This window comes from Amblyraja radiata, chromosome 8 (genome assembly GCF_010909765.2).
Source record: "Amblyraja radiata isolate CabotCenter1 chromosome 8, sAmbRad1.1.pri, whole genome shotgun sequence".
Classification (NCBI taxonomy): Eukaryota; Metazoa; Chordata; class Chondrichthyes; order Rajiformes; family Rajidae; genus Amblyraja; species Amblyraja radiata.
The window spans coordinates 31,613,290-31,640,976 of record NC_045963.1 but is presented as its reverse complement, the minus strand read 5'-3'; the positions used below and the strand labels follow the sequence as shown (position 1 = coordinate 31,640,976).

General features: G+C 41.4%; 1 protein-coding gene across 3 annotated transcripts in view; it reads left to right on the top strand.

The window, feature by feature from the left end:
- ttc7a (tetratricopeptide repeat domain 7A) overlaps positions 1-27,687 on the top strand; it is a 213,365-nt gene that overhangs the window by 161,953 nt on the left and 23,725 nt on the right. For all 3 annotated transcript variants that reach the window (XM_033025502.1, XM_033025503.1, XM_033025504.1), the window contains one exon: positions 3,425-3,627. In XM_033025502.1, coding sequence (XP_032881393.1) covers positions 3,425-3,627 — 203 coding nt within the window. The remainder of the gene's footprint in view (positions 1-3,424; positions 3,628-27,687) is intronic.

Genomic DNA, 27,687 nt, shown 5'->3' with positions numbered 1-27,687 from the left:
TTTTTCTTATCATATACCAATGATGCGTACTTGTGTGTGCAGGATGCCATTTCCACATTTGGAGCTGACATGAAGCTTGGAGATTCATTGAACTGTGACAAGAATAATAACAGATATCAAGCAGATGTAGACAGGCTGTAGAAAGTGCAGATTTGGAGACTTTACTGGTGAAATATAATGCAGAGAAATGTAAAGTGCTGTATTTTGTAAGAATTGATAAAAATGGGCATTAAAAGTAGTTGGAACAATTCTGAAAGTATGCAAGGCCAGTGAGATCTGAGAGTATAGATGTACTGATTACTGAAAGTGGCAGGGCAGGTTGAGAAAATGTTTGAAAAGCACCTCCCCCTTCACCTTTCACTCTCTCTCCCTTTGCTCTTCACTCTCTCTCTCCCTCACCGTTCACTCTTTCTCCCCCTTACCTTTCACTCTTTCTCCCCATACCTTTCATTATCCCCCCCCCCCCCCCCCCCGCTCCTCACTCTCCCTCCCCCCGTCACTCGCTCTCCCTCCCCCTCGCCCCATTCTCATTCTCACCCTCGCTGTGGATGGTCAGTCACTGAGTGTAAACAAGAAGGAGATCGATAGATTCTCAGCTATTCAAGGAATCTGGAATGCAGGAAAGTGATGCTGAGAAAAGATCAGCCTTGAAGGCACTGAATGGCAGAACAAGCACAAGTGGACGAATATCCTATTCCTGCTTCTCTTTCTAAAGTTCTGTTATGTGTTCCCTGTGCCTTTCTCCTCCTTCTCCTCCCTTCTGCATTTCTCTCTCTCTTTCTCAGAAAAATGTTCCTGTTGTTGAGTATGTGTAATGTGATACCGAATAGTTTGCTGTGTTAAACGGTTTGCTGTGGCTAAGATATTCACAGAGAAAAAAGATGGGTGACGTTTCAGGTTGGGACCCTTCTTCAAACCTAAGAAGGGTGCTGACCTGAAAAGTCACCCATCTTTATGCTGGTATATACCTGACTTCGGTATATACCAGCATCGGCAGTTCTATTCTACACGTTGTTGTGGCTAATGGTTTTCATTGTGAACCCTGAAAAGTCTTCATGTCATTATCCCATTTCCTTTGTCAGGCGTCACCCTAATGGCCACAGGTCTTCTTGTTCAGGCGAAAGCAGGTGAATTGTAGCCTGCATTGTAGGGTGGCAGAGTTACATGGCATCAGAAAATCACACTTATTTGCAACAATGCAAGTTAAATAAGATAGCTGTTTGACATGATAGAGTTTAAAACCCATTTGAACTCTAGCTAAAATGATTGAACAGTTTTCAGAGGGAACATCTTGCCACAATCGGGGATTGTAGCAAGTGGATGTCAGCAAGATCTCAGCTGGAGACTAATCTGGATTTATTTTTTCATTTTACAAATTTCATATCAACTAGCATGATTGCTGAGCCATTAAATTTACACCTTAATTTCCATTCACACCAATTGTGTTTGTTAACTACAATTAGTTAACAGCCTGCGTTACCTCAAAATTATGGTTCAATTGATTACAGTTAATATATCAGCATGAACTGCGAAATAGTTATTGACAGAAAACTGGGGAAGACCAAATAGGTCCCTTTGATCAGTGTATAGATGTTTAGGTAATTTTAGATATGCAGATAGTACGGGAATTTTGAATTAGAGTTGGGTGTAAAATTTTGGTAGGAAAGGATTAGAGTCATAGAGTGATACAGTCGGAAACAGGTCCTTCGCCCCAACTTGCCCACACTGGCCAACATGTCACAGCTACACTAGTCCAACCTGCCAACATTTGGTCCATATCCCTCCAAACCTGTCCTATCAATGTACCTGTGAAGCAGTTAGCTTCTTAAATGTTGGGATAGTCCCTGCCTCATCTACCTCCTCTGGCAGCTTGTTCCATACATTCACCACTGTGAAAAAGTTGCCCCCCAGATTCCTATTATTTTTTTTCCTTTCACCTTAAACCTATGTCCTCTGGTCCTTGATTCACCTACTCTGGGCAAGAGACCCTGTGCATCTACCTGGTCTATTCCTCTCATGATCTTATACACCTCTGTAAAATCACTCTTGAAGAACAAATAGCTTTTTCTAGTCCGCAGCCTACCAGAGATCAGGCTACGGATCAGAATGAAATTTACCTTGAACTCTTCTTGATGAGTAGGTGAGTTTTTATATATGAATAAAAGATTCCTACAACCTTACAGACAAAATACTTCCCCTCCATGGTGCCTCTCCATCGTTCCTTGACTGAAACATTAATGAGGCAATCATACTTGCAGAGGCTTTTAAGTAAAATGAAAAATAGTGTTGGAAACTATGCAGAAATCATAAATTATTTTCTGTGTGCCCAGTTAAACAAACAGGAACCCAGATAAATATGCAAGGACAAAAATATATATCAACAGAAAATTGCTCATTGACTTTGACAGCTCTTTTCAAAAATGTTCTTAACTTACTGCAGATTTATAGTTATTCACTTCCAGTTGAAGAGTTTAGAATATCAAATAATCAGGACCTCGTCGAAATGTCGGCCTGCTAAAATAGCCAGCAAAAGAGTTTCCAAGATTCACTTTGAAATTGGAAAGCACTGTTCAAAATTAAATCTCGTTACACTAAAATCTGCGCTTCATTCACTTTACGTTAGAATTATCTATATTGAAGTCTATTATCTCCTTTCATTAAATGTTGTCAAACAATGCAATTAATTCTCAAGATTTGGTCTTGTGATGATTGGTCTTTTTGATTGAATTGATTGAAAGATACATCATGGAAACAACCCCTTCAGCGATTATTGATAACCCGTTCACATTAGTTTGATGTCATCAGGACAATTTTACAAGGCCAATTAACCTATAAACCAGCGTGTCTTTGGGATGTTGGTGGAAACCGGAGCACACAGAGGAAACCCATGCAGTCACAGGGAGAACGTGCAAACTCCACAAAGATAACACCCAAGGTCAGGATCGAACCCAGGTCTCTGACCCTGTGTAGCAGCAGCTCTACCAGCTGTGGTACTGTGACGCCCTTGTGACAATTGATCGCATGATGATTGAATATAAATTTCAAACGTTAATGATTTTACGTTATAAATATTTGAATCATTTTTAAGTGCGGAAATTGGATTTCACTCTTAATTGGAAAATTGATTGGAAACCCGATTGAAAATCCCCAAAACTCAGGAAAATTCAAAGAGATAAAAAATTAATTTTGATTATTTTGCACAATGATTGCTGTGATAAAATGCAACTTGTGAAGTTCCCAATGGTAGCTACTTGCAGCTCTTTGAGAGTGTGGTCGGCTTGGACTCAGTGGGATGAAGAGCCTGTTTCTTTGCAGTATCTTTCAAACAATCAATCCAAAGCATTTCAGATAACAGACCAATTCTCTCTCTGTTTTAGCGTATTTCTCTTTCATGGAATTTGAACAATGGTTTTTCTTTTATTAGCTGAACTTTTTATTCAACTACAAAGAACCAAGGAAGCCTCATTTTGTATCAAAGAGGCAGCCAGCCTTTTCTCTGTGTCGCATGATGTAATGTTTATGCGTGGGAGGTTGGCAGAGGTGAGCGGCAACTTGAATGCAGCCAAGCACTTTTATGATGAAGCTCTTGCCATGAATCCACAAAGCGCAAAGATCATGGAGCACTTGGTGAGTTATTTTGTGTTGAACTTTTTAAGTCTTGCAAAAATAAAAACACGTTCTTGAATTTTCGCATGCGCATACATGCACACATACAGGAAAATACAAGCACACACGCGCGCAGTCATGTGCACACACTGACCCACACAGATGCACGCAGATGCACGCACTCATATGCGCGCACACACACAGATGCACACGGGAATGTACGCATGCACATGTGCAAACACAGATAAAGAGGCACACAGTAACAGACACGCACACAGAAACAAACACAGGCACACAGTGGTCCTCTTGTTCAAGTCTTGTCCCAAATATTATAGTTCATGTGAAGGTTGGATTCGTTGGTGGCAAAAACGAGAAGCTCCTTGAAGGCTTGGAATCTAGGTAATGCATTTTCACTGGGAAAAGCCATGAGAGCCAAACCAATTTTATGTTCGCCCAAAACTCACATACATGCCAGCTCTAGCTAAATTGATTTGAAGGGAATTAGGGACCAAGAGCTGCCTAATTATTTATTTCATTTCCCTCCCTCTTCTTTCATCCATCCTTCCACATTGTTAGACTGTGATATCAATATCTGTATTCTCCGAGCTGAGACAAGTAAGCACAGAAGAGACTGAAATTGAATCTGTGACCTCCTTGTTTTGTAAACTTTAGTACCACAGCTGCTAGACAGTAAAATGAGAAAACCCTAATTTATTTATTGCATAGCATGCTGATGTCAATTAGGATATATATCCAATATATTAATTTAGGCCAATGAAAATCAAATAACTCTCAGGATACCAATTACCTCTCAAGTCACACATTTCTGTAATTGAACAAATTAGATTTTAATAAGAGAGGTTAAATAATTCAGTAATTTATTGAAAAGTTAGCAGAAGTTACCATATCCTCCAGTGTGATTGGAATGGAAGGGAGCCTAACCTTTGTTGGATTGGAAGGAAGTGAGGGGGTTATTTATGGTAACTTATTGAATGCTGGCCATTAATCACTTGATTGATATTCCCCACAACCGGGATGGTTGCAAACTCAAGCCCACACAATCCTCATTAAACTTCCTTCCATTTTCCTTTAACCACAGACCTAACATATTATTAAATGTTGAAAAGGTATCTGTTTCCATCACTAGCTCTGGTCAAAGGTTCTACGTTTTTAAAACATTCTCATGTGTTTGTTTCTTCTGATGTCTTGTCGAAATCACCTGCATTTAATCTCAGAAGGTAGAAAATAGAAAAGTACAGCACAGGAACAAGCCCTTCTGCCCATAATGTCTATGCTGAACATGATGCCAAGTTAAACTAATCTCAGAGAATAGAGAAACAAGGAACTACAGATGCTAGTTTACAAAAAAAAGAGACCAAGTGGTAGAGTAACTCAGTGGGCCAGAGAGCATCGCTGGAGAACCTGGATAGGTGATGTTTCAGGTCAGGACCCTACTTCAGACGAGTCTCAAACATCACCTATCCATGTTTTTCAGAGATGCTGCCTGACAAGCCGAGCTACTCCAGCCCTTTGTGTCTTAAATTAATTTAATCTGCCTGCACATGATCCATATCCCTTCATTCCCTGCATATGCATATGCCTCTCTAAAAGCCTCTTAAATGCCACCATTGTATCTGCTTCCAGAGGGGGGAGATGGGGTACCACCATGAGGTACCACCTCCAGTTTAAATTCCATTTGGAATATTTTGGAGGACCAAGAAACCAAGAACCAAGACACCCACCATCCTCTTGTGCAATGAAAACAATTGATCTACTCTGGTCAGGCCCTTAACAAATACTTTACCTTCAAATCCTCCCATAATCTTCCCTGTTCTAAAGTATAATACTGCCATTGTGTTTGAATGAAAATTGTTCTTGCTTTTTGTGACTTAATTCAAACAACATATCAGTGAATCTGTGCAGCATCTTCACGTGTCCAATAGCTTCCCAATTAAACAAAGCCCCAAGTAAAAGACAAAGTGCTTTACGAAGGACACCACCTCTTACTCTCGATTTCTGTGTCTCTGCCACATCTGCTCCCAAGATTAAGCTTTTCACTCCTGTTCATCTGAGATGTCCTCTTTCTTCAGTAAATGTGGTTTTCCCCCTGCTCTTGTGAATGGAGCTTTTGCCCCATGTCTGTTCTGTTTCCCCACAGTTGTGCTCTTGTTCCCCCTTCCCCCAGATATAGCAAGGGTAGAGATCCCCTGGTCCTTAACTTTCACCCCACTGGTCTCTGCATTCAACATATCATTCTCTGACATTTCAGTCATCTTCAACATCATCCCACATCAATTGCATCTTACCATCTCTTCTGCTTTCCACAGAGACCTCTGTAACTGCATGGTTCGCTCATGCCATCCCACCCTTCCCTATGTACTTTTGTCTGCAACCTGTTCCTATACCTCCTCTCTCACCACCATTCATGGAAGCCGGCAGCCCTTCCAGGTGAGACAGGTTCACTTGCATCTCTCTCATCCTCGTCTATTGCATTTTGGTGCTCCTGACGTGGCCTCCTCTACACTGACAAGACCAAGCATAGCCTAGGTGCTATTTCATTGAGCACATGCGCTCTGTCTGCCAAGGCCTGTTGAATTTCCCTGTTGCCAGCAATTTTAACTCCCCTTCCCATTCCCATACCAACCTATCAGTCCTCGGCCTCCTCCATTGCCAGAGTGAGGCCGTGTACAAACTGGAAGAACAGCACCTCGTATTATTTTCGGTATCATACAACTCGATAGCATGAACATTTGAATCTGCCACCTTCAAGTAAACCTTCTGACCCCCCTCTCATCTGCCCACCCTTGCTTGCACACCCTTCTCCCATTACCCCATCACCCAGTTCCTTTCCCCTGCTCCTTCCACTCATCTACCATTCACCTCCCCCCCCCCCCCTCTTCCCCCTATATCCCTCCCTCCCTCCAGCTTTACATTTCAATTCTCTTCCTTCCTTATCTCCCACCCTTTAGTCTCCGTTTCCCCTCCAACCTTTGCCACTACCTCCATCCATCTGTGTCTACCTTTTCACTTGCCAGGTTTAGTCCCACCTCTATCCTTCGACTTTATTTGCCAACTTTCCCTCCTCCACTCCATCAGTATGAAGAAGGGTCCCAGCCTATCTCCCTTGATATTCCCTGACCCGCTCTTTTCCTCCAGTTCTTTTTTTCCTCAAGATTCCAGCATCTGCAGGCTCTTATGCCTCCATTCAACAGCACGTGATATTCCTGCCTTGATAAGGCTTTCTATAAATTCACCAGGATGTCTCAATTTTTATATTCTGAGAAAATTTTCATAAAGCTTGTACGCTGCTTTTAATAACTTGTGAAACTGAGTTTCCACATCCCTTGAGGCCGCACGTCAAAAAGGCCCCCATAAGAGTATCACCATCCTAAGTTTGGATTGTGTTTCTTTTGTGGCCAATTGATGTTCCTGGACCGGCCCAGTGTAGAGTATTTCAGCAAGACCTGCCATTCTTTCCACACACAGTGGCGCAGTAGTAGATTTGCTGCCTTACAGCGCCAGACACCCAGGTTCGATCCTGATTATCGGTGCTGTCTGTAAGGAGTTTGTACATTCTCCCCATGAGCGTGTGTGTTTTCCCAGAGAGCTCCGGTTTCCTCCCACATTCCAAACACATACATGTTTATTGGCTTTGGTAAATATTGTTAAATTGTCCCTGGTGTGGTATAGTGTTAGTGTGCGGGGATCGCTGGTCGGCGCGGACCCGGTGGGTCGATGGGCCTGTTTGCATGCTGTATCTCTAAACTAAACTAAACAATGTGAAGGCTGCTTTTGATTCCTGGTTAGGTCTTACATCTTTCTCATGGTACCAGCTTTGTCATATTTCATTGGCTGGGTCGCATGCAGGTGAGAACCATTGTTACTTGTTCCTCAAAGATGAATTTCAAATAATTTATTAAGATATAAATAAAATCAGTACAATAACAACATTTATGTACCATAACAACATTTAAAAGACATTTGGACAGGTACATGGATAGGAAAGATAGATAGATTATTGATTAGTACAGGTGTCAGAGGTTATGGCGAGAAGGCAGGAGAATGGGGTAGGAGGGAGAGATGGAGTAGCCATGATTGAATGGCGGAGTAGATTCGATGAGCCGAATGGCCTAATTCTACTCCTATTCCTTATGGAAGGTTTATCGGGATAGGGGTCAAACGCGGGCAGATGGGACAAGTGCAGATGGGGCATCCTGGTCGGCATAGGCAAGTGGAGCTGAAGGGCTTCCATGCTGTATGACTCTATGACTCATGCATGCACCGATGAACGCTGTCAGCAGAACAAGTCTCAGCAGGGGATCAACTGTAAATGTCAGAACACTGAACTGGGGGGAGAAAAGGCAGTAATTCACAATAAGGTTGTCAGGATCTTGAAAAGAGGTAAGTTAAGGGGTTTTTTTTAGGACCCCACTTCTTATGTCAAGAACTTTAAATTAATTATCTGCATCTGCTGTTGAGTGAGCTGGATATGTATTTCTGGCATGTTCTGATTTCCAAATTTGTTTCATTATGATTTGTGGTATCAAAATAAATCATGTTGCTTCCCTCAAAGTAATTTATAAGAACCCTGATATATTTCTTGACAGTAAGATTATTCAGCTTTAAGGCAAAAGTAATCCTACTTAACAATTTCTAAAATCCTTGGTATTTAGCAGTGTGATCATTAAAAGGTAAAACTTGAAAGAGACAATGTTCTGAGTGTGCAATAAGTTTTGATAAAACCCTCAACTAACCCAAGATTTATTTATATTCTTTAAAGAAACGTAATTCTCATTGAGCTAACAGTTAATTTCACTGAAGCCATAATCAAAACCATACATGTCAACTAAAGCAGACCTGATTCTGCAATCAACACTCCCTGTGGAATGACTTCCTGGTGAAAGTATTGATCAAATAAATGTTTAAGAAAGAACTGCAAATGTTGGAAAAATCGAAGGTAGACAAAAATGCGGGAGAAACTCAGCAGGTAAGGCAGCATCTATGGAGCAAAGGAACAGGCGACATTTCGGGTCGAGACCCTTCTTCTGAAGTCTCGACCCGAAACGTCGTCTATTCCTTCTCTCCATAGATGCTGCCTCACCTGCTGAGTTTCTCCAGCATTTTTGTCTACATCTGATATAAAATATACAGAATTATTCTGCCTGCAACAGCAAGGTAATATCTAGACATCATGATGATCTTCAATGAGCAATAAAATCAACAACATGTATTTGATCAAAAATGCTGGAGAAACTTCTAGGGTCTCAACCCAAAACGTCACCTATTCCTTCGCTCCATAGATGCCGCCTCACCCGCTGAGTTTCTCCAGCATTTTTGATCAAATACATGTTGTTGGCTTTATTGCTCATTGAAGATCATCATGATGTCTAGATATTACCTTGCTGTTGCAGGCAGATAATTCTGTACATTTTACATCAACTCAAATTTTGGATATTATGATTTGACAGAGGAGTAAAAAAGCAGAGAATAAGTTTATAAAGGACAGAATCAATGTCACCAAAAATGTTTAGGAAGGAACTGCAGATGCTGGTTTAAACAGAAGATAGACACAAAAAGCTGGAGTAACTCAGTGGGTCAGAAAGCATCTCTGGAGAAAAGGAATAGGTGACGTTTTGGGTCAAGACTAAAGAATGATCTCAACCCGAAACATTACTTATTACTTTTTTCTAGAGATGCTCTCTGACCCGCTGAGTTGCTCCAGCTTCTTGAGTCTATCTTCACCAAAAAAGTTATTTAGTTAGTGTTGCGTTATTGCCGTGTGCACATTAGCTTCTGTATTTCATTTCTAAAAGTGCTAATTGACTGCAAAGCACTATGGGATACTATGGCATTATGAATTTTCTTTAAAAAGGAAGTTTGCATATGAAAACTAGAATATGTATGAATAAACTCTGGGAAATAGCAAGTGAAAGTACAGTGAATCTGGATCTTAGTCAGAATGGAGAGAACAGGTAAAATTAGGGTGTATTTACAATTTAGGATGGATATTCGATCTACTGTCTATGGGGTACAAGCTATAGTTGTACTAATCAAATGAGCAAATCAGTACCGAATGTCAAGATAGTGTGCTGGCGAAATGTGCTTTTGCTTTACCTATTGTCTGAAAAGTATTTTTCTTGTCGGAGTGCAAGAGGGGTATTAGAAAAGTTCCCAAGATACAGGAACACTATCCAACTTCAGAAACTAATAATGGTTATCCCAGAAGTAAGATTTATGCCACAAAAAATTCTAACTTCCTGGAGCAAAGTTCAGTGAGGAAGTAAATGTATTGTATTCTTTGTCAAAATTTCTGAAAATTGCATAGTGCAAGTTATGTTTTATTCCAGATATCTGATAGTTATTTTTAATCTGCTCGAGTCATTTACTTGTTTTTTACAAAATGATACGACAAGGCTGCCCTCCTCCATGCTGCTATGCCATGTGGAGGCCATCATTGGGTATTTTTAAGGCAGAGATTGACAAGATTCTTGAATAGTAAGGGTGTCAAAGGTTATGGGAAGAAGGCAGGAGAATGGGGTTGAGAGAGATAGATAGATCGAATGGCAACGTAGATTTGATGGGCGGAATGGCTTCTGCTCCTATGACTTATGAACTTATGCTTCCATTGTGGTGAGATGTGCATGACTGAATTGAATATCCTTATACCCAGCTGTAAAACCACTGCATCGTAAAAATGTTGGAGCCATGGGGCTGCTGCATTTACAAGCGAATTAACAAGATAAGTGTGAGTAGTTGGACTGCAGACTCCTAGAATCTGAACTGAATTAGTTGATGGTGCACATTAGTTGTACTTGGATGGTGAGCCTTTTATGAACATGATTATTTAACACACCAAAAGAGAGAGAGGCTTATTTACTGAAGTCTCGATATGCCAGATATTACTGGGATTCATAAAACTGGGTAGTCAATTGATTGAATTTCAACAAATTATGCACGCTGGTCCCTTCATTGCACAATGCACCAATATTTATTTTTGCCCACTACAGCAAGGGAGGGAAATTTTAGTGCAGCCTTTGATGCGATGTGTTGGTGATCCCAGACTTTCAAAATGTTGGGGAGATGTAAAAACCTAAGAGCACTCTGAAGCACAAACTATTGAGTTAAGTGTTTACATGGATACTTAAGTTCACTGATCTGGTTAAATTTAAGACTGCGCAAATCATGTACAAAGCAAGAAATAATTTACTTCCAAGAAATATACAAAAACTGTTTATGGAAAGATAGGGTGGGTATAATTTGAGAGGGGAACATAATTTAAAAAAACTCAATGTCAGAACAACTCTTAAAAGTATGTGCATAGCAATCTGTGGTGTGAATTTGTGGAATGGTCTGGAACAGGAGATAAAACTTAGCACAAACATAATTCAGTTTAAAAAGATGTACAAAAACACTTTTTTTAAAGGATATTGGGATGAGGATAGGTGATTGTGAGTGGGATATTTGTTATACTGATTGTATTGGGAAGGGTGATGATAAGGTGATGGGTTGTATATATGAATAAGATACTGTATAGTATATGAGGGTTTTTCTTTTATTTTTTATTTTTTTCTCTCTTTTGTATGACTTTGTAAATATTTGAATAGTGTATAAATGTAAATAATTTGGTGTACATATAGCTGCTGGTGTACATATGGTGTACATATAGCTGCTAAATTTGTATAAGATAATTATAAGCAGTTGAATAAGGGGTGGGAATTAATAAGCTTTGGCTTCTTCCTGCTCCTTTTTGGACACATACGATTTCATTTATTTATAGATATTGTTTATGACACTTTATAAATATTCTTGTTTTGTTTTTTGTATGCTGTTTCACACTTGCTTTTTATTATTTTATTCTGTTCGAAATAAAGAATTAAATTTTTTTTTTTTTTTTTTAAACTTATAATAGTAAAATTGCTTCTTTTTGACACCACAATGTAACGGTTGACATTATTGTTTTATTATATATATCTCTGGATGCATACACGATAGAGTTCCATTTCAAGATCTACTTGAGTGAAATGATTCCCCTTTAGTTCATTCTGACCAAGTTCCAACTCTCTTATATTCCATTATAATATCTTTCTTAAACCAGCAGATTATTTTCTACAGGTCAGTCAGTCACTGAAGATTTTCTAAGGTTATCATGATGATGAAGACTTGCGTTGATATGCTCGTTTTGTTTAGTTTAGTGGGCAGCATGGTGAGCAGCAGTAGAGTTGCTGCCTTACAGGGCTTGCAGCACCGCAGACCCGGGTTCAATGCCGAATATAGGTGCTCTCTGTACAGAGTTTGTACGTTTGCCCTGTGACCATGTGGGTTATCTTTGAGATCCTCGGTTTCCTCCCACACTCAAGTCGTATAGGTATGTAGGTAAATTGGCTTGTTTACTCTCCTGCATTAAGGAGGCAATTAAACGTACCTGAGCAATTACAAACACCTGTGAAGCCATATGTCCCAAACATCATGGTGCCCTGAATTGGGGGGGACTATGTATAAACACAGCTGTAATTTCTACATGGTGTAACCAAAATGTATAAAAATACCCTTTAATAAAATCTGACCATGTGCACTTTAACCACATCTGATTTTCTTTCTAATACAAACCTCAAATTGTGGAATGCAGAGGCAAATAAATAAATGATGACTCTTTGTCCTAAACATGGAGGGCACTGTATGTAGTATGTGGAAGAATGTTGGAGAAAGGGGCTTGTTGTAATCCTAGTTGTTTTAGCCACACCTCCCTCCCTCCCCCAAATCGACTGCCACCCTTGTTAGCACTCAAAACTGTATGAGTGGCATTGAATCTAATAAAGGGTTGATAGTTCCAAAAGTTCCTTTGAAATATCAGTGGTCAGCAGGTTACTTTCAGCACTAGATCTAATAATTTCGCCAGCACTGCAAAGGCTGTTCAGAAGGAGTAACTCAGCGGATCAGGCAGCATCTCTGGAGGGCATGAATAGGCAACGTTTTGGGTCGGGATCCTTCTTCAAACTGATGAAGGGTCCTTACTGGAAAGGTTGCCTATATATGTCCTCCACATATGCTGCCTGACTTACTGAGTTATTCCACCACTTTGAGTCCGACACAAGATTCCAGCAGCAGCAAATCCTTGTATCTACGTAAAAAGCTGTTTTAACTATTTTAGCATAAAATGTCGGCACTCTCTGGTGTAATTTTATTTTACTGACAGCAAAAGAAAATGTTCTTGATCATTTAGGAACATTCCTGATCTGAATAATCCTTCTGGTATTGTTTGTCTTGCTTGCTACCCCTTAAATGTGTATGATTTGTATCAATGTAATATATTTAGTTATAGCAATCTATTGTCTGGAGTATAAATTAACAGCATTGTTTTGACAGAGAGTTAGCGGCATGAAATGGTTCACCTTAATGGAATTTTATGAAATGAAACTCATGAGTGTCATGGATGTAGACAGAGATGGGATAATTGGTTGTTGTGGGCTATTCATAATCAACATTTTAACAAGTGCTCGAAAGTAATGCTTATTGCTTCAGGGGACATTAATTTCAGCAGACCAATTCCAAAAGACGTGGTCTACGTTTCTGGACCTATTACAATCATGAGGTGCAATAGTAATTAAAAAAAATAAATAAATGGTATCAGGACCTGGCATTGGGAGATAAAACAACAAAAACAGACTTGGTTGGTAGTCTTTCTGCGGAGTTTAATGTTATAATAGAGCGACTGTCCTTACTTTCTTTTTCTTTCTTTTCTAGGGTCTACTTTCTTACTTTACTTCCTTCTCTAACTTCTTTTCTAAGGGGCTTTCTTTTCCCAACACTCTCTTGCACTTCACAACTCTTGCACACCTTCTTTACTTTCCTTACTTCTATCTTTTTCTTAAAGCTTTAAAAAAAAAAAAAAAAAATGAAGCGGTACAAAAAATGTATTAAGATATATGTGTTGTGTGTTATTGTAATTTACCGTACTTCTAATAAAAATAAAATAAAAAAAATAAAAATTTTGTTTTTAGAACACATGGACATGTTGAGATTAAAAAGCAATTTCATTTTCATAATTTCTTTGTGCACCAGGTGGCAGATGTTTAAGGCAAAAGCTGAGTGCTTCCTCGTAATATTGGTGCCATATGTGTGGTATGTTAACTTAATCTTTTGTCATTGTTGGTCACACTGCAGAGAAAGCCTTTAGCAGAGGCAAACCACTTTCATGTAGAATGCGACAGTATCAATGTTGATCCTTCTTGGGCAACTAGTTCAGTGTCTCTTTTTCAAAGGATGGCAGCTTATAATTTATCAGTTTTATGCAGGATAATATAACATATTATAACATTTAACATGATTAGTATCAGGGTGTCAGGTTTCAGGGAGTAAACAGGAAAATGGGGTTGAGAGGGAAACATAGATCAGGCATGATTGAATGGCAGAGTAAACTTGATGGGGCGAATAGCCAAATTCTGCTTCTAGAACCTATGAACATAACATATAACATTATAACAATGTAACATATTAACATGAACATTTAGTAACCGTTTGAGGCCAGGATGTTAACCCGTGGCATGAGCAACATTTTGTGTCTCAGAAACTGGTGTCAGCATTTCACACTCTTGGTAGGACATCATACAACACAGTAGATTCAGATTATAGCCACCTTTATTCTGCTCCAGTGTTGGGCCTGGATACCCATTAAGCTTTTTCCAAACATATCAAACAAGGCACAATTACACAAAAAGGGCAGATTTTTTCTGGGACAGAAAATTACCCAAACCCTTCCCCGCTTTCATCATCTACTTTCATCTTGACACAATGCCCTGATCTTGAGCTTCTCGTGGATGAAACTTAAATCATAATACATTCTCTGTCACTGTCAGTGAAGCAGTTATCTTTTCGATATCATGACTTTTGTTTTTCAAGAACTAAGATTATCACATTTTGGCACAAAAGTTATACCACAAGGGGTTGGGGTGAAGAAATTGATCAATTTCCTTTTCGCACAATTTATATTTTTATTGAATGCCTGTTATTTCTGTAGTGCTTGAAATGCAGAGATGATTGGTCAACACTAAAAAGGGAAATAATGGTTACTTTTCAATCTGTGCCCCTTCATCAAGTCAGTTACAATAAACCCAGCAGAAACAAGGCAAACAATAGACACAAAGTGCTGGAGTAATTCCTATTCTATTTCATACATTCCAATATTTTCACTTTCCCACTGGAACACAATAAATAACCTTTGAAAGTCAAATTAGCAGTTAAATCAACTAACTCAAAGTTGGATCTTATGATCACATTTATAATACACAATTTGGCCTCTTCACAAATACTAACAATTCTGGGAATGTGTATTCTCATTCAGCATTCAGAAGAAGGAAGATAAGCTGGAAAAACAAGGAGCTTTAGATGCTAGAATCTTGAGCAAAATGCAAAGTGCTGGAGTAACTCAGCAGGTGAGGCAGCATCTCAGGACATGGATAAGACGGTATTTCGGACCAGAGCTCTTCTTCAGACTGATTGTCGGGGGGGAAAAATGTGACAAAGACGTGGGGGGTGGGGCATAGCTGGGAAGTGATAGGTGGATACAGGTGAGGGGGATTTTTATTGGCAGATGGATGGACAAAGGCTGCCGATGTGTAGAAGAAGGGTGTTAAATAAGAAGAGAAGAGGAGTGAAGCCAAAGGAAGGGATATAGGGGTTGGGAAAAGGGGGTGAGATGGTGGGAGAAATGGGTCAGGGTGGGGCACAGGGCAGAGAGGGAGGAAAACGGATGGGGGTTTACTTCAGTCTAGAGATACAGCACGGAAACAGGCCCTTCGGCCCACCGAGGCACGATCGAAACCGGGTCTCTACCACTGAGCAATCTTGCTGCCGTTACACAGTTGTTATCTAAAATTGGAGAATTCCTCCATTGGAAGATCGGCATGTGCTTTGGGCAATTCTCTTATAACCATATAACAATTACAGCACGGAAACAGACCATCTCGGCCCTTCTAGTCCGTGCCGAACACTTACTCTCACCTAGTCCCATCTACCTACCCTCCATTCCTTTCTCGTCCATATACCTATCCAATTTATTTTTAAATGATAAAATCGAACCTGCCTCCACCACTTCCACTGGAAGCTCATTCCACACAGCTACCACTCTCTGAGTAAAGAAGTTCCCCCTCATGTTACCCCTAAACTTTTGTCTGTTAATTCTCAAATCATGTCCTCTTGTTTAAATCTTCCCTACTCTCAATGGAAAAAGGTTATCCACGTCAACACTGTTAATCCCTCTCATAATTTTAAAGACCTCTATCAAGTTCCCCCTTAACCTTCTGCACTCCAAAGAATAAAGACCTATCTTGTTCAACCTTTCTCTGTAACTTAGGTGCTGAAACCCAGGCAACATTCTAGTAAATCTCCTCTGTACTCTCTCTATTTTGTTGACATCTTTCCTATAATTTGGCGACCAAAATTGTACACCATTGGCCTCACCAATGCCTTGTACAATTTTAACATTACATCCCAACTTCTATACTCAATGCTCTGATTTATTAAGGCCAGCACACCAAAAGCTTTCTTTACCACCCTATCTACATGAGATTCCACCTTCAGGGAACTATGCACAGTTATTCCTAGATCCCTCTGTTCAACTGCATTCCTCAATTCGCTACCATTTACCATGTACGTCCTATTTTGTTTTGTCCTGCCAAGATGTAGCACCTCACACTTATCAGCATTAAACTCCATCTGCCATCTTTCAACCCACTCTTCCAAATGGCCTAAATCTCTCTGTAGACTGAAAATCGACTTCATTATCCACCACACCACCTATCTTAGTATCATCTGCATACTTACTAATCCAATTTACCACCCCATCATCCAGATCATTGATGTATATGACAAACAACAGTGGACCCAACACAGATCCCTGAGGCACCCCACTAGTCACCGGCCTCCAACCTGACAAACAGTTATCCACCATTACTCTCTGGTATCTCCCATTCAGCCACTGTTGAATCCATCTAGCTACTCCACTATTAATACCCAACAATTGCACCTTCTTAACCAACCTTCCATGTGGAACCTTGTCAAAGGCCTTACTGAAGTCCATATAGACAACATCCACCGCTTTACCCTCATCAATTTCCCTAGTAACCTCTTCAAAAAATTCAAGAAGATTAGTCAAACATGACCTTCATTAGGACCGTTCCAAATGAACCAAAGGGAAAGTGCTTTGTCATTCTCACTTTGTTTCAGTTTTCCCATAGTACTTAATCCCTTGCATACATTTTTGTTTAAAACTGCCCTCTCTGCCTCTGTTGTTTGTTTTTATCATCGCCCATGCTAAAAGTGGCCGTGCAGCTGGAAGAGGTCAGATTTCTTTGATTTGCATATGTTGTTTACTGCTTTGTATGTGCGCCTCTGCCCAAAGAAGGGAATGGCACAAGCGTACGCTCTGATCTTGAATCTGGAGGTGTTCCCACCAGTGGAGAACCCAGAAACAGTAAGTTTAAACCACCGCACAGATACAGTTACAGCTGGCTTTGTGAGCAGCCTTTTATTCTCTGCTAATGACGTTGTTGGCCTCGCCCATGTTAGAGACTACTTTTTTAACAGACCATTGAACAATTGAATCGATTGGCTCAGAATTGTTGATCGCGACTGCAGTGTGCAATCAGACCTGTTCACAACTACCAAAAAAGCTGGCAACGATCATTGTAGTAATTGAGAGGTTAATGCTTTGGGTAGGTCTCTTCATCAGCTATTCCATCAAACACATCGATCTTATTCAGATGCTGAAACCGTTCATATTTCAGGCTGAAGGCACGTATTGCTTTTCCTTTTTTATTGTGATATTGCAAGGCTGGAGTCGTACGGCTTTTATTCCAACAGGCTGGAATTCCCATGTCAATTCCACAGAAGCTTCCCAGAGAACCAGGATAAATATTTTCTTTCGCTGAAGTGCTTATAACAGAATCAGTTCGTGTTTCAGGTCCAGATGCTTTCTCTACTGGGAAAGTATATATGATGGCTGGAGGAAGTTTTGGTCTCCTGATTTATTAAAACATAGGCAATAGTATTGCAGCAGCACAGTGGCGCAGCTGGTAGGCACGCAGCCTCACTGCACCACAGGCCCCAGTTTGATCCTTTCCTCAGGTGCTGTCTGTATGGAGTTTGCACGTACTCCCTGTGATCGCATGGTTTCCTCCAGGTGCTCTGGTTTCCTCCCACATCCCAAAGACGTGCTGGTTTGTCGGTTAATTTGCCTCTGTACATTGCACCCAGTGTGCAGGGAGTGGTTGAGAAAGTGGTATAACATAGAACTAGTGTGAAGCGGTGATCGAAGGTCGGCATGGACTCGGTGGGCCGAAGGGCCTCTTTCCAAGCTCTAAAGCTATTGAAAACTTGAGAGAGACAAAAGCAAGGGAGAATGTGGTACAAAACACAAAGTGCTGGAGGAACTCAACAGGCCAAGACCCTTCTACAGAATGATAATAGAAAGGGGGAGAAACTGGTAGAGAGAGGTGGGGGTTGGACAAAGCCTGGCAAGTGAAAGGTGGATACAGGTGATGGGTATTTTAATTGGCAGATGGGTGGAGTAAGAGACAGAGCCTAGAGGTAAATAGGAGGCAAAGGGTGTTTCTGTTTACAACGCCTGAAGTACTGAATGCTGGGCATCGTGGTTGAAATCAAATTATAATGAATGTCACAACAGTCAGGAAAGGGGAACTGAAAACTGGAGGAAAAGGATTCCATAAAATTTCAGTCTGCATGCCAGTAGCTGATCTTCAAAGAACAAACTTCCTTTTTTATATCATTTTTGAATCCCTCCATAATGCATGAGAATAAACTGCTTATATTTCATCTATTTATAAGCTAATATGCAGCAAGCTGCAGAAAACTACATGCAACATAATTTAACAATTCAAACTCTTTGTGCCGTTCCTCTTTCCCACCCAGGGCCCACTCCCCATCAATTGTACTTTTGTTGTTCAGAGTGTACCCCTTAATACTGCACAACATTTAAAACTCCTTATACATTTTCATTCAAAGGAAAAGTGCTGTTGTCTTATCTTTTTAAAATAAATCATTCAGTATATTTCACTAGAATAGAAACTATGGCCCAATATAAGTCTAAACTGCATTTTGTTTTGAGATATCTCCTTAGTGTCTTCATTGCCTACCCTCTGAGGCCATATCTGCCCTCATAGGTGAAGGTAAAACCGCCACTGCACTGATCGAGCAGGAACTGGGAGCTCTTTAGTTGGTGATAGGATGGTTCAGTTGCCTGATAACAGCTGGGAAGAAACTGTCCCTGAATCTGGAGGTATGCGTTTTCACACTTCTGTACCTCTTGCCTGATAAGAGAGGGGAGACGAGGGAATGACCGGGGTGAGATTCGTCCTTGATAATGCTGATGGCCTTGTCAAGGCAGCGTGAGGTGTCAGTTTTGGCTTTTGGATTTTTTACAATAGTGTCTACATTTCAACAAAACTATAATGGTTGGTTTTATAAGACTTTATTCCTTACAGATGAGGGGTAAGATCACCCCTCATCCTCCTACGCTCTAAGGAATAAAGCCCTCTTAAATAGAGGTGTATAAAATAGGATGAATAGATAGGGTAAATACAGTTTTTTAAACTCAGAATAGGGGAATCAAGAACCAGAGGACATTGGTTTAAGGTGAGGGAGGGAATATTTAATAGAACCTGGCAGACAACATTTTTACACAAAGGCTGTAACGAGCTGTCGAAGGAGGTAGTTGAAGCAGATACCATCACAACTTTTAAAAAACATTTGGATAGGTACATGGGTAGGATAGGTTTAGAGGGAGATATATCGAATGCAGGCAGGTGGGTCTAGTGTAGATGGGGAATGTTGGTCGCGTGGGCAAATTGTGCCGAAGGGCCTATTTCCATGCTGTATGATGTGATGACTTTATGACTCTATGGCACCTAGGAGTATTGACAAGCACTGAATAAACAATGCTTGTTTTTAGGTGCTTTCCCCATGTGTTTTTCACCGTGGGCTGCGTTAAAATTGGTTCTTAAAAGTACAGTTTGTCTCAGTCTGATAAATTCGCTCCTTCCTGCCTTTGTCAGATTTTGACTATTTGGCTGATATTTATAACACATGCCTGACAGTGTAATTCTGCTAAGTGCCGATCTACTCAGTGTCATTTCTGAAGAATAGTCAGAAATAAAATACTTAGTGTGTAATTTTATGATCGAAAATAAGTTACATTTCTACATTACTTGCAAAAATAATTCAGCCCACATGTTTAACGGTTTACTATCTGTGTCATTGTTGCTGATCATAATAGTCAGTTACTATAGTTCCCCAAATTCAGATATGACTTGTTTTATGGGAGAACAGTGTTACTTAAAACCACAAAGGCATAATTTAAATGAAATTGTTTTATAATCAGAATGGTCAACTTTAATGGAAAAAATAAAATTGATTTTCACATTCAGGAAACATAAAACTGATTTTAAACTAATTAAATATATTGGAAATACTGAACTTCAGTGCCAGTCATCTGAAATGAAACAGAAAATGTTCAAGACTGGTTAGATAACTTCTAATTAATAAAAGAAACTGTTCATATTTCATCAGAACAAGGAAAGAGAGAAAATAATCTAGTTTTAAGATGCTGAGAACGTGAAGAAGGTGGGAGTGGGGGGTGGGATAGGACTAAGTAATGTCTCTGATAGGATAAGGTTGGTGTACCATGGTTGATCGATTAGGAAGAGAGAACACAGAAATGTAAAATCATCAAGACGCAGACAGGTCCTTGCTCTGCTAGCGGGTGGTGTTACAACGTAGAACGCAGGAACAGGCCCTTCACTCCACAATGTCCATGCCAAACATGATGCCAAGTTAATCTCATCTGCCTGCACATGATCCATATCCCTTCATTCGATGCAGAAGCAGGTGCCTATCGAAAAGCCACTTAAATAGCACTATTGTATCTGTTTCCATCACCATCCATGGCAGCGCATTCCAAAAACCCATCACTCTCCCTGTATAAAAACAATACTTGCACTGCACATCTGTATTTAACTTTTCCCCTCTGACCTTAAAGCTATGCCCTCTAATCTTTGAAATGTCATCCTGAGGGGGAATGGTTCTGACAGTCTGCCCTATCTATGTACGTCATAATTATGTATATTTCTATCAGGTTTCTCCTCAACTACTGATGCTCCAGAGAAAACAATCCAAGATTGTTCAATCTCTCCTAATGGCTAATACTCTCTAATCCAGGTCACATTTTGGTAAACCTCTCTGCTCCTTTTCCAAACCCTAGGACATCCTTATTTTAATGAGGCAATCAAATCCACACACCATACTCCAAATGCAGCCCACCTAAAGTTTTATAAAGGTGCAACATGACATCTTGACCATTACACTCAACGTCTTGACCAATGATGGCAAGCATTCATACACCACCTTCACCACTCCATCCACTCGTGTTGCCACTTTCAGGGACCTAAGGACTTGGGCCCCAGGATCTCTTTGTCCATCAGTGCTGTTAAGGAGCTTGCCATTAACTGTGTACTTTCATCGGTTCAGAAGTGATAGGAGCAGAATCTGGCCATTTGGCCCATCAAGTCTACTCTACCATTCAATTATGGCTGATCTATCTTTCCCTCTTAACTGTATTCTCCTGTCTAATCAATAATCTATATATCTCTGTCTTAAAAATATCCATTGACCGCTTCCGCAGCCTTCTTTGGCAATGAATTCCACAGATTCACCACCAAATGAGGAGGACTAAAGAAATTCCTCCTCATTTCCTTCCCACATAAACGCCCTTTAATTCTGAGGCTATGTCTTCTAGTCCTGGACTCTCCCACTGGTGGAAACATCCTCTCCACATCCACTCTATCCAGGCCTTTTACTATTCAGTATGTTTCAATGAGGTCCCCTCATCCTTCCAAACTCCAGCGAGCACAGGCCCAGTGCCGTCAAATGCTCATCATATTTTAACCCATTCATTACTGGGATCATTCTCGTAAACCTCCTCTGGACCCTCTCCAACGCCAGCACATCCTTCCTCGGATACGGAGCTCAAAATTGCTCACAATTTTCCCCTTATGTTCGACCGCCAAAAGTGTAGCACCTGACACTTGCTTAGATTAAGCTCCAATGTCATTTCTCCACCCATATCTGTAACCGATCTAAATCCCACTGTATCCTTGACATCCTTCTTCACCATGTGCAACTTCACCAATTTTGGTGCTGTCTGCACATTTACTAACCCACCCATCTACATTTACATCCGAGTTGTTTATATATATCAGAAGCAACAGAGGTCCCAGCACAGACCCCTGGGGAACACCACTGTTTGCAGACCTCCAGCCAGAATACCACCCTTCAACCACAATCTTTTCCATTTGTATGGAAATGCCCTTCCTTTGCATGAAACGAGCTGTCAAAGGAGGTAGTTGAGGCAAGTACTATCGCAACGTTTAAGAAACATTTAGCCAGGTACATGGATGGGATGGGTTTGGAGGGATATGGGCCAAAGGCAGGCAGGTGGGACTAGTGTGGATGGGACATGTTATTCGGTGTGGGCTGAAAGTCCTGTTTCCACACTATGACTATGACTTTATGATTCTATTTAGAACTTTAGGGATACCGACAATTTCTGAGGGATTATTACGTTTCTTTTGGCAAGTAGCCTTTACAATCTCCTCAGTCAGAGACAGAATGGAGGGTGAACTAGATTGCTCGCTATCCAGATGGATTAGAGTCAAGGCCACTTGCATTGGGGGCAGAGTCATGATTGAGGAATTCTTCCAAGTGTTCCTTATAATGGCCTATGACTGCATTCCTGGCCCTCTGTAGGCTCGGTCCTTGGTGGTCTTTGAGCCACAGATAGTCTTGTCAGCGCTGATTAACTTGCAAATCAACACGTTTCTGAAATTCTTGCACTTATTCCACCTCTGTCTGTCCTTTCGGGCACTGGTTTTGTGTTGGACCATTGCTTTCAGGTGCTGATCGAGCTTTTCATTTTCCATTGAGGGGCAGTGGACCTTCCAAGCCAAGAACATCTGGTGTTTGTAGTTAATTAGGCCCTGATTTCCTGGTCATTCCCATCATTGGTCCTGGTATTTTCTGACAGAGAAGCCAAAAGTTTATTCTGCTAAAAATTGTTGTCTTCAGGCTTTCTGAGAAGAGCTTTCACTCCAGGGTCCTGGGCATTCAATGGTAATTTTCTTGGGGCAGCGTTTCTCTTGCTGCTTACAAAAGCCAGACTAAATCTACCAGCAGCCAATCTAAATATTTTTAATGATCCTATTAGACACAGCTGGTAAGATCTTCCTCTGCTACTTATATTCTGACTCTGGGTCAAAATTGCAAATTGTAACTCTGTTACAAATCTTTGTATTCATTCCATTTATTCATTGATTGTGGTCAAGGAAAGAGCGTTCACGTCGCGGCCCTGTTTCTACCAATCTTTCCACCACCACGCACAAGAAGCGACAAGACAGACACCATTGTATGCAGATGCCGAGAAGTGTGTTCAGCTCTGGCTGAACAACTTCTAATCTTGTGTGTGGACTCGATAAGAAGATTAATTGATTCAGAAATCTTAGCCTTGGGTAAAATAGAAAAGCACTGAAAGGAATCATACATTTCACAAAGAAAATGGATTTCTGAGCTGACAGACTCACTCCAAGTGAAATTTTAGTAATGGAACTGTTAAGGGCCTGTCCCACTTAAGCGATTTTTTTCGGCGACTGCCAACACCCGTCATGTTGAAAATTTTCAGTGACCTGCTGCTTATGACGGGTGCTGACAGCCGCCAAAAAAATCGCGTAAGTGGGACAGGCCCTTTAGGATGTAATTTCTGTTTCAATTGTGCTTTTATGTTTATAGATGCAGAATCTCCAAATTGTCCTGTAGTTTAAAGCATTAACAACTCCTTGAGTTAACTCCTTCAGTTAGCTGCAAGGAGTTCTATGCTAAATGATTTTCCATTTAATGGCTTAGCCTTAAACTATGGAGACAGTTGTAACTTTTCCAAAAGGAATCAGTTTCAGGAACACCAAGATTTATGCACATCTATTGCTAACCATTGTGTTGGCGTAGTTTTAGGACTAATGGCTGGCTTACACTGAGATGGTAATGAGGAAATAGTTTGTATTTAAAAGGACATAATGAAGTAATTCAGCAGATCAGGCAGCATGTCTGGAGAGCATGGGTAGGTGACGTTTCAGGTCGTGACCCTCCCTCAGACAGATTGTATGGGGGGGGGGGGGGGAACGAAAGCTGGGAGAGAGGAAAGTCAGGACAAAGTGCGGTAGGTAATAGGTGGTCACAAGCGAGGGGGGGAGGGTTGATAGGCAATTGGTTAGAACAAAGAGTTTTAATCTCTGGCCTTTGTTCCAACCCCCTGCCCCCTTTACCAGTGTCCACCTGTTACCTGCCACGCCTTGTCTTACCTCTGCTCTGTCCCAGGTATTTTTCCCTCCCACAATAGTCTGAAAAAGAGTCCTGTCCCAATACATTATTCAGGGCTACCAACATTGGGTGATAGTTGAGAGTGAGAAATTGCGAGGGAGCGCAGCGACCAAGCCCGAGAGAGCATAGCAACCGAGGGGGGGAGGGTTTGGGAGGGGGGGTGCCATATTTAAAATGCTGTCATTTTATCTGGCTACTTCCCCTGGCAGCTCATTCCACATACCCACCATCCTCTGCGTGAAAATGTTGTCCCTTGGATTCCTATTAAGTCGTTCCTCTCTCACTTTAAACCAGGGGTGTTAAACTCATTTTAAGTCACGGGCCGGATTAAGCAAAATGCGACTTCATGCGTGCGAGATCAGTTGTGCGCACGCGGACGCACCCTTTTCATTAATAAACCATTTGAAATCAAACATTAACAGACACAAATGTAGACCTAACAAAACAAATTGTAAAAATACGCAACTGCACCTAATTTTTATTAGCCTGCTTCCAGCAATCAAACTCAGACAATGAAAACAGTTAGCCGCTAATTTTTATTGGATTGAAGTAAGGGAGTGTGTGTGAGGGTGTGTGAGAGTGTGTGTCAGTATGTGTAAGTGTGTGTCGGTGTGTATGAGAGTGTATCAGTGTGTGTGAGTGTGTGTCAGTGTGTGTGAGAATGTATGTGTGAGGGTGTGAGTGTGTGAGTAAGTGTTTGTGAGGGTGTGTGTGAGAGTGTGAGTGAGAATGTATGTGTTAGGGTGTGTGCCTATAGCCTGTATGTGTGAGGGTGTGTGTGTCAGTGTGCGTTGGGTTGTGTGTGAGAGTGTGTGTCAGCCAATAGACAATAGGTGCAGGAGTAGACCATTCAGCCCTTCGAGCCAGCACCGCCATTCACTGCGACAAGCTGCGACAACACTCGAAGTGAGCGGAAACTCGGAGACTTGGCGAAATCCGGGGCGCGTTTCCCTCTCCCTCCCTCCCCCCATCCCGGGAATGCGGGCCCACCCAGGTGCCCTGCGTCCAGCTGGGGTCAGGAGGAGGTGAGGGTCAGTGACCCGGGGGTCGGGCATCGGAGCGGAGCCTTCGCCCGAGATTCATCCCTGCGGCTACGGAGGCGGCACCGACGCTCCCACTCACCCGATCCGCTCCTGGCTCCGGGCCGGGGATAAAACTGCATGGGGTGTGGACTGAGCGGCCGACGGACACAGAGCCGCCAGGGGTGTGGGTGGGATGTGTGAGCGGTGCCTCGAGGGTGGGTGCTGGGACCACCGCCGTGTCTCACCTATCACACCATCTGCACGAGAATGTTTAGTTTAGACTCTAAACTAAATTCAGCAGATCAGGATACATTATTGTACGTAGTTTAGACTCTACACTACTCCCCCCCCCCCCCAAATCATCCCGCGGGGCGGATTGGACCGCTTCGTGGGCCGGATGCGGCCTGGTAGTTTGACACTCCTGCTTTAAACCAATGGTTCCATGAATGTCAAATGGAATCATTAGTACTGCAGTTACATTGCCATTTTAAATAGTGTGCGATGGGCCCAATCAAATTGCTCATTCTTTACGGGAAACCCGCCGACCGAAGACTATTCTCATTGGTGAGTGTGGAGGAGATCTGGAAGCCTTGGGCAAATTGAATTGTGCGTGACTTTATTTATTTATTTTTGGAAAAACAGACAATTTTGAGCATGAGAAATTGTGTGATGAGTGTGAGAATTTCGTGAAAAGTGTGAGTCTCACGCTCAATGCGTAAGAGTTGGCAGCTCTGCATTACCTATCTATGTTCCCCAAAAATGATGCCTGACCCGCTGAGTTACTCCAGCACTTTGTGTCCCTTTGTGTAAACCAGCATCTGCAGTTCCTTGTTTCTACTCTTTAGTTTGTATTTATTTGCAGTAAGTAAATAGAGGTTGGTTTGAATCCAAGTAAAATGATGTAGAATAGAAATAACTAAGTAGATGTAAAGAAATTCTATAGGTCTCAGCCTAATAGCTTGTATTGTGGGATCTAGTGGAAAGGAGCATTGGCCCACTTGGTTTCTTTGTTTAGATCAAATACAGCAATTAATTAATAAGGCTTTAATTCACTGGCTCTTTGTATGCAGACAATTGAAAGGGAAAACTTCCTATTAATCTTGCGATATGACATTTATTTCCTTGACTAAGAAGTTTTATTTTCATGTTCCTTTCTCTGCAGTTTATTGACCACAGGTAATTTGAAAAGTGTTTATTGCAATTCTGGAGCAAAGCCGTAAAGCTGGGATACATGATTGTATCTGCAAAATTGCATTGCTATAACTCTCAGCCTGACATACCTACAATTAAAAATTAATCATTGATCCAAGTATTATTGTGCCAGTAACAGCAGTGGAATAAAACCAGAAAACGGTGGAAATACTCAGCCCTACTAACTCTGAGGTTAATGGGCAGTAAAGGGAATACATTGAAGAAAGGAGGATCTCTGTTGGTTATTGGAGGTCTATCAGCATGTGACATTCTTCCTCAGAGAAGTGTCCTCAGCCTAACCATCTTCAACTGCCGCACCACACACCTTCCTTTCATCAGGCTGTCTGGAGCGTTTGTTGATGGTTGCACAAAGTCCATTTTGCAGTTCTACATAATAAAGCACCCTGGACCTGCATGTAGCAGGATGTAGATAACATTCAGATGTAGGCGGATAAGTGGCCAGTAACATTCTCCCAAGTGCCAAGCAATGAACATCACCAGCAAGAGAGGGTCCAACCACCTACTTTTGCCATTCGGCAGCCTTACCTTTGCTGAGTCCCCCACCATCAATATCCTGGACGGTGGGTCACCATGGACCAAAAATAATTCTAGCTAAACATGTCTGCAAACACATCAACTCACTGCCATCATTGATGATAGGATTATTCTTGGAGCCGTCTCCTCCCATTAGCTACTTACATATCACCATTCATGACTAAATGTGACAGACCTGCAGATCCTTGATCTGATCAGCTGGTTGTAAAATTGGTTGTCTCTGTGTGAAATAATGCTATTTTTGCTGTTTGGCATATCTGTTCACTGCACCTCATATTCAGACTGCCTGGAGTTGCTCCTGGCAGGTCATTGGACTTGGGTTAATCCTCTGGCTTGGTAATGGCAGAGTGAGAGTTGGACCATGAAGGGATATTTTGTGGTGGTGCACATTTCTACTGCTACTGATGGCCAATGGACACCTCAATTTGAGCCGGTTCCAGACTATCTCATTTAACACGATCGTAGTATCACACAACTGTAATGGAGGGTGCCCTGGGTGTTATGACGGGACTTTGCCTCTTAAAGGACTGAGAGGTTTCTGCTTCTTCTGATACTTTAACGGAGAGAGGTTTCTGCCGCAGATAGATTGGTAAAGATGTGGTTCAGTGACTTTATTTCTCATGTTAAGAACATAAGATACAGAGGCGGAATTAGGCCATTCAACCCTACAAGTCTACTCCGCCATTCAATCATGACTGATCTATTTTCCCCTCTCATGTTGCTTCGCCTGCTACCTGTTGCAGCTCCAGTCTGGCAGCTTTGGAGCGGCACAGTGGTACAGCGGTAGAGTCGCTGCCATACAGCGCCAGAGGCCCGGGTTCCATCTTGAATATAGGTGCTGTCTGCACGGAGTTTGTACATTCTCCCCATGACCACA